The sequence below is a fragment of the Carya illinoinensis genome, chromosome 13 (assembly GCF_018687715.1).
Source record: "Carya illinoinensis cultivar Pawnee chromosome 13, C.illinoinensisPawnee_v1, whole genome shotgun sequence".
Classification (NCBI taxonomy): domain Eukaryota; kingdom Viridiplantae; phylum Streptophyta; class Magnoliopsida; order Fagales; family Juglandaceae; genus Carya; species Carya illinoinensis.
This window is the reverse complement of record NC_056764.1, coordinates 2,656,173-2,663,707: the sequence shown is the minus strand read 5'-3', so window position 1 is coordinate 2,663,707 and position 7,535 is coordinate 2,656,173. Positions and strand designations below refer to the sequence as shown.

At 35.4% G+C, this 7,535-nt stretch overlaps 1 protein-coding gene across 2 annotated transcripts; it reads right to left on the bottom strand.

The window, feature by feature from the left end:
• Positions 1-6: 6 nt before the first annotated feature.
• On the bottom strand, positions 7-6,969 carry LOC122291660 (palmitoyl-protein thioesterase 1). Of its 2 annotated transcripts, XM_043099496.1 has the most exons (12): positions 6,656-6,967; positions 5,542-5,626; positions 4,990-5,041; positions 4,876-4,896; positions 4,730-4,783; positions 3,885-3,935; positions 2,750-2,812; positions 1,441-1,506; positions 1,248-1,286; positions 924-1,046; positions 709-801; positions 7-483 (listed from the first exon to the last, which is right to left on the bottom strand). In XM_043099496.1, the coding sequence occupies exons 1-12, from the start codon at positions 6,747-6,749 to the stop codon at positions 217-219; spliced, it is 1,008 nt and encodes a 335-aa protein (XP_042955430.1). In that variant the 5' UTR covers positions 6,750-6,967; the 3' UTR covers positions 7-216. The 2 variants fall into 2 exon arrangements, with proteins under 2 accessions (XP_042955430.1, XP_042955433.1); XM_043099499.1 differs by lacking the exon at positions 2,750-2,812 and having other exon boundaries at positions 6,656-6,969.
• Positions 6,970-7,535: the final 566 nt, after the last annotated feature.

Here is a 7,535-nt window from a genome sequence, read left to right as displayed (position 1 = left end):
CAAATATGAACTGGATAAAATTATAATTTTAAGCGACCTGATAATTAATAAGAATTGTGAAAAATAGGATTTGAGGTCGTTTGCTTTGCAGGGTCTGGACATGAAATGGGTCCACAGGTGATAATGCTTTCACATTACTCTTCCTCCTTTCCCCAATCTATTTTATCCTTCAATAAAAAAATAAATTAAAATACACGTGGGAAGACAGCAGTCAAATTAATCCATGGTGCGCAGCAATGGTTGATCCTCTGTAAACCCAACCAGTTCCAACAGGAAATTCCACATTGATGACAGCCATTCATAAGATGAAGTTTCTCTTCTCATCATCTGTATTGATGCTTGATCTTCCAAGTAAGGCACTATATACTCTTTCATGTCGCTTTGGGAAATCTGCAAATGACCCCCTGAAACGTTTATGAATTTGACTTTTCCAGCTTCATCCAGGATTTTCAAACCAATCCAGTCTTCAGTATAGAGCAGAGTCTGCAGGGAACGAAATATGGTATAGAAACTAATCGACAAACAAAGGGAAACAATTCATGGGTATCATTTGGAAATTTCGAACAGTTGGAATATGCTTCGATGATGTTAAGATTGCATGGATATTACTCTTCAGCAATATTTAACAAATAAAGTCATCTACAGAAGCCTAGCACAGAGAAGATATAATCCTCTCAAGAAGGTAAATTAAGATGAAAGATAGATTACCTCTTGTGCTGGCAAAATTGGGTCAAAGGCTCCATCTGGGAAATATCCAAACCAGGAGGTTTCCTTGGGTACTAAAACCGTGTCCTGCTCGAACTAAAATGCAATCAAAGAGAGAGAAAGTATCACCCAACTTGTCAGAAAAGTTGTAGCTTGCATCGTTTTTAGTGGATCAGGAAAAAGGTCACAGAAACAGAATACAACTTTGCAACTCTCACCATGATAAGTACCAAATTATCTAAGCTTGAAAATCGCTCCTTATAGGTGGAGTTTCTTGTATTGTTGATCTCATTGTTAAGCTTTGGGAGAAACTTACATCCTTTCAAATAGCCACTGATATCCTGTAGAAAGGAAAAAACAATCTTTAGCTCTTAGTATCAGAAAATGTCACGGTAGCAATTAGATGAACTGAAAATATAAGCAACCCCCAACTTTCCCTGATGTGAGTTGGATCTACCATTGAAGATTCAAAGACAAATTAATTCAAGAGAACCAGCAAAATATCAGCTTTACCATAGATCTGTAAGCAAAGGTACACTCACAGTTGGAATTTTAATATAACCACTGGGAGCCAAGTGTTCCTGCAATCCCAACAGTGATTAGTTAAATGGTATTTAATGTCAACAGTGAGAAAATAAGAAGAAAAACAAAGGAGAACAAATTATTCGAAGTAGTCCTTAAGAATGGACTCAGTGTATAAGAGATCATAAGCTTCAACTCAAAAAAGGGTTAAACCTGAACATAGTCACTGTAGACCTCTAACTTGACTAAAGCGTCCACAAGAATGCAGAACCACTCAGACTGCAAAATACAGCATATCAAGCTATAATGTAGTTCATATATACACACATTATCAACACATTCAATCAGGAAAAGTAACTGCAGAAAAGATATTCATTATTTACTTTTTTATCCTCAACATCCTTATACAGCACCCAAGTCCAAATTTTATTTTCAGAAGTGATATCAAAGTGATACAATTTAATACTAGATTACCAAGCCTCTTGCATAAAGTCTATACTGAAGAATTTTTAAGGAGTATAAACTATCAGAAAGATGGGTGCAATATTCTGAATTATTGTGCAGAAATAATTAAATTTATTAAATAAAATATACTCTATGTAACTAAGTTAAAAACCTTGATCCATTATATGATAAATAAAATATAAAAAAAGAGTGTCAAAGTTAGCACCTTGATTTCCATAATTTGGATGCGCACATTGATCTCTCTCCCTCACACTCTCCTTTGTTTCTATGTAGTGATAATACTCCAAACTTTTCTTGGTGAGGAGAAGGACCACGAGCTTTTTATATAGTATGCCAAAGTAAAATTAGCCATCAATAGTAATGATGTACGAGCTCTTTAAATTCTTCTAAAATTTAATAACTTTTATGTATCCATTGATTAGAAAACTAAAAAGGCATGAGTTGAGACGACAAAAAGAAAGTGTTAGAAAAACTAAAAGATTCATAACTTTGAATGAGAATTACTAACTTAATTAGCTATATAATTTTACATTTAGCATTAACTTCAATAACATGTATTAAAATTATTTGATTTTCCTTTAATGATATATGTAGTGGAAAGTGGATAATGTAGCTAAACAGGAGCATAGCTTCCTGTTTCGAAAATGAGATATTATAATAAATTCCCATTATGATCGGCATTTACATCTAAGATCCATTTTCATTTTTCTTTTCTTTCAAGTCAGTAAGTTTCAGAAGGTACTGCATTTACTCTGTTAAAAAAAGTCGATACTGCATTTTGAGGTTTGTGAAGGGTTGATAAAACTGAAATTTGCAATCCTTTTTATACTGTAAGATACTATGGATGGAGGTATTAACACAAAGTTTTTAGTACTTTAAGATAATGGCAAGCTAATAAAACATTTAGATCTACCTACCTAGAGCTTGTCCTGCCCAACACAATTTTACGGTAAACTCTATTCACTCCAATAATTATATATGCTTTAAATGTAGAAAATTATTACAAGCGTCTTAATTGAAAAATAATTTCATATCATGAGGTGAGAGAAGCACATACTCTACAAAATGGAATTGAAGCAATACCGGCATGAATACCAGCCAACGATATGAAATTCTTAACCTGTAGACATATATAGAATGAGACAACATAACTAAAATACTAACTAAGAGTGGTAAAAGCAAGTCACAGTCATGTGGGAGGAAAAAAAATAAAGGAGATGAAATAATGATGAAGATGATGGAGAAGGATCAGATATTTTGAGGCTTTCATATCCTGATATGGGGCATTGGTAATTGTATAAACTGTTTTAAAGACAGCAACTGCATTGGTTCCACAAATGGTGCTCCATTTGAGGATCTTTTATTAATACCTAATTGTGGCCTGTTTGCTACATTTAATGAATAAACAATACCAGACATATTAGCCAATCGTAGGTAGTTGGGATGAAAGACACAATATGGAGGATGGAAATCAAGAATACAAATGGTGGAGAATGATAGAATATGAAATACTTCCACAAGGTAGCTGATCAATGAGGAAAAAGAGATTTATACAGGCATGTAGTGGTAAAAGGCAGAAATGGTTAATTTGGACAATCTGGTATTGTACACCCACTTCATTTGCCGGAGAGGTTAGTACAGGACCTCAGATGGATGGAATCAGAAGGTTGTGTCAAGGCATTGGAAAGCTCCAAAAAGTACTTTGAAATTGATAGATCAAAGGCCCCAGGACCAGAGGCTTTAGCCAAAAGCTGTGTGCCTATAGTGATGGAAGATCAATGCAAGCATTGTGATGTGTGTAGGGGAATTTGACTCCAATAAAATTGTCTACCAGACAATTATTGTACACTCATTGCATTGATCCCAGAGGTTAATGTCATTGGTACCAAGTACTTTTGAGAAGCAAAGTATCAATTAGCACGGAAACATGTAAAAAATATTTGGCTTTAAGACGTTTCTGCATTATCGATTCGATTTGCCAAGACGAAGTTTCTTTGTCACCTGGAAGGCACTGCATGTGCAGCATATTAACAACGTAGTGATATATGTACAAGCCCTGTGTGGATGCGTGGACATTCTAAACTCTAATGTCATCATAATTATAACAAATAAAAAAATAACTCAACAGTGATCAATATATGAGGACTAAAAATAAGAAAAGCACTATCAGAGTTATTATCAGATTCTCTTACAGGAGGGGCCCCATCACACCATTCAACCACCCCTCGACCAATCACGGTACCCTGTGTAACAAAATGATTGTGTTAGATGTTATCGATATGTGAAAAACTACAGAACTTTGGATAGTGGAAAAGGAAAAGACAAGAAAATTGAGATAAATGCAATGCAATCTAATTACAAAACTAGAAAGCCTAACAAAGCTTCTCAATCTTACATGAAGAATGCTCCATATTTCACACAGCCAATCCTATTTTATTTTATTTTTCTTTTCATCTATGAATCCATAGATGAAATAATATCCGGTTTGTAATTTAAAAGTATTATATCATACAATGCTTTTAACACAGATATGTTACTTTGATCTGGCTGATCCAATGGTGCAAGAACTATCTTAGGCACTCATTATGAACACCCCCCCTCCCCCTACCCACCTTTTTCTATTATCAGCATCAAATCTTTTTTTTTTGATAAGTATTATCAGCATCAAATCTTGGACACTGAAAGAGAGTGATTTGAGGTTCTGAGAATTCATAATTAAGTGGATGTCTCCAAAGCTCATCACGCTCTCCACTGAACTTGGGAACACAAATGACCAAATCTATAGTGGTGTTTATAATATTTGCAGATTAAATGTCCCTGGATTAGTGGGTCCAAGCGAGTCCATTTTTTATGCAATTTTGAAGGACTTTCATTTCATCTTGCAAGTTCCAAGCATATACATAAAAGATCTTGTTGTCACTTGTCTCTATCCGTTCTACTATTTTTTTTCCAAATAAACTCATAAAAAAGGAAGTCCAAGGGAGTGCCACCCAAGTACACCAGAAGTAGATAAGGGAGGACCTCCCATGTTCGTTACCTGAGAAAGTCCAACTATGTTGTAGCCCTCACTTAGTTCACTAATATTCTTCACCTGCATATAGAAACAAAACATTTGGTGGAAATAAATCATGCTTCAATTCTAAGAAGAGGAAATAAAATGGCATTACCAAACAACTTCACCACCTTCTCACAAGCAATAGCAGTCTGACCATAAAAATTATATAAATGGTTAGTAAATCATTAAATTGGAGAATTTTACATGAAAAGCACTCGTCATACTATCAGTTCAAGTGACACCTGTTCCAATAGCGGCATAGTCCAGGAATCCCATCCTCCATCTCCAATTTCTCTGCAGAGAAAAATTACATATGATTATATTCGAGATTTACCCAACATTTCGCTTGTTGAATATACATTGGATACAAGTCTGATCAGATTTCATAATAACACATATAGAGAAAGACAGTAAGCAATAAGCAGGAAATTCCTAATGACAAATTGCCATGCATGCTGATCTGCTGTATTAGGGTTTAGGCTTTCTACAAATAATAGTTGAGCACAATTTGAAGACAGACTGACCTAAGTTTCACATTCTGGACGATAGTTTAAGTTATATAACAATTTTCCAATCTTTTCAAAGGAAAGTTATATAATAGATCATCTTCTGCCAGAGATAGGCAGCTGTCTACACCTGGAGGGGGTCCCCTGAATATAGCCTTATGTCCCACTTGCAGCTAAGCAAAAAGAAGGCGACATGGATGTATGGCCTAGACATTGGGCCCAGGTTTTGATATATTATCAAACAGAGAATAAAGCATAAACATAATAAACTAAAAAATAATACCATACACGCAATATCCTTGAGAGCCGGACCAGTTGCTCAAAAGCTCTGTGAATTTTGCGACCCCCCGACTGCTGCACTTATCTCCAATGCCTACCTCAAAATGAATATAAAATGTCAGTAAGCAGAAAAGGTTTTCAAGGGAGAAGTGACTAACTGCATCACTTGGCATAGAGTTCCACTCAATGTGTTGGTGTGTAGTGTTGCTCTAAAAGTTTCTGGTTGAGTGCAACAAACCCATTGTTTATGCAAACAGCAAACACAATATCACAAAATCTGGCTCTAATATAGGACCCATTAACTTGAGTCAGTCGAAGAGCAATTTCTGTCATGTTTGAGAACAGAGACCGAGCTTGGTGTGATGAAATGGCTATCTAACTACTTGCAAGCATTTTATGAAAGAATTTTATATTTCATACAATCTTACTGCTTTTCCAGTCGCTTTACTAGAAGGAAAACAAATCTGGTAGAATAGAGTTTGGTGGTCATTGTTGTGCTTTGGTTTCTGACCAATAAGCAATCAACAAAGTAAGTCAAATAAGTCTCTTATATACGGATTTCTGTTTCTTGATACCCAGATAAGGCTAAAAGGCATTAGTACCCAAAGTAAATTCTTTTCTTTCCCAAAAGTTTCTTCGCAATTAAATGTGTGACAGGAACTCCAACAAACGAAGAAAACTTTTGGATATAGTTTGGGTCAAAACAAATATCAACGATCAAATATACCTTCCACCATGTAGAAGCAGATGCTGTTCGAACAACATTTCAAAAATGCAGATTCTGATCGAAGAATTCACGAATAATAGACGAACCTCCCGGTGAAATATCATTTGGAAATCAAACATACTCAATGAAATGGATACTAAAATAAAATGGAATTGCGGAAAGCTAGGAGACGGTGACATATCATGAGATAAATTCCTTTAGAAAGTCATGAAACTATCTGTATTCAATCATTAACTCACTGGTGATTTATTTTATTAAAAGGGGAACAAAAAAGGGGAAACGGGAACAGCGTAGATGGTCAACTAGTATACGAAGCAAGAAACCATAGAAACTGGAAAACAAATGCACACAACCCAGAAAAACTGAGGGAAAAAGAAGAAGAATGGTAAAAATTACCATGCAAGACAATGAAAGGAACAGAGTGAACAAGCGGGACCAGAGCGAGCATGCAGATGAAGACAAGGATGGCTGGCGATGGTAGACACGCCATTGGTGTTAGGAGGGTGTCTGGTTTTTAGTTACACCAGCATCAGGATCTTGTCCGAAGTTTTTGAGGTTTTGATTCCCAAGTTTTGTGGATAGAGGATTTCCGGGTTGGAGGTTTATGTAATGTTAGAAGTCAGAACTCTGCAGAGAAAGAGAGAGATTGGCTCGAGAGTCTGGAAACAACGAGCCAACTCCAACTACCCTTCCAAGAGCCGACATTCTCTAAGGAATTCGCTGTCGGTCAAACATTATCCGTATGTAAAATGGATGCAACTACAATAATTATGAGTTGCCAAGAAAATAAAAAAACTACAATAATGTTGCGATTCTTTATGCTCTTTTATATATTTTTCTTCATTTACGTGAAAAAAAAAAAACAAATGGAAAGAGTAATTGTAAATACAGGACAGTGTAGAGAAACTCGTTCTTCGCAAATGTTGTAGTACTCTGTTTTTGGGTACACATCCTCCCTAGTCGAGCAAGTCTTCTGAGCAAATCATCATGATGATCCTTGTTCATGGAACCCAAACGTTTGGGAAGACTAACACATTAACTTACAGTTATGGCTTTCCACTAAATTGTAATATGATCTTAAAGATAATCGAACTTTTGATATGGGGTTCATGTACACAAATTTGTTCTTACCACTTGAGTTATCTATAGGTGAATAATAATTTTAAATTTAATTTAAATGCTGAAATTAATAATTTTGAACTGCTTGCGTAAATTTATTGTCGAATACCAACTTAGGGGAAAACAAAAGCTTTGTGACAACCTATCTTTAATCAAA

Coding starts and splice junctions, on each gene's coding strand:
- LOC122291660 (XM_043099496.1), bottom strand. CDS start 6,749: ATGGCGTGTCTACCATCGCCAGCCATCCTTGTCTTCATCTGCATGCTC. Junction 5,627..6,655: donor TCCTTTCATTGTCTTGCATG/GTAATTTTTACC, acceptor ATTTTGAGGTAG/GCATTGGAGATAAGTGCAGC. Junction 4,897..4,989: donor CTATGCCGCTATTGGAACAG/GTGTCACTTGAA, acceptor TTTTATGGTCAG/ACTGCTATTGCTTGTGAGAA.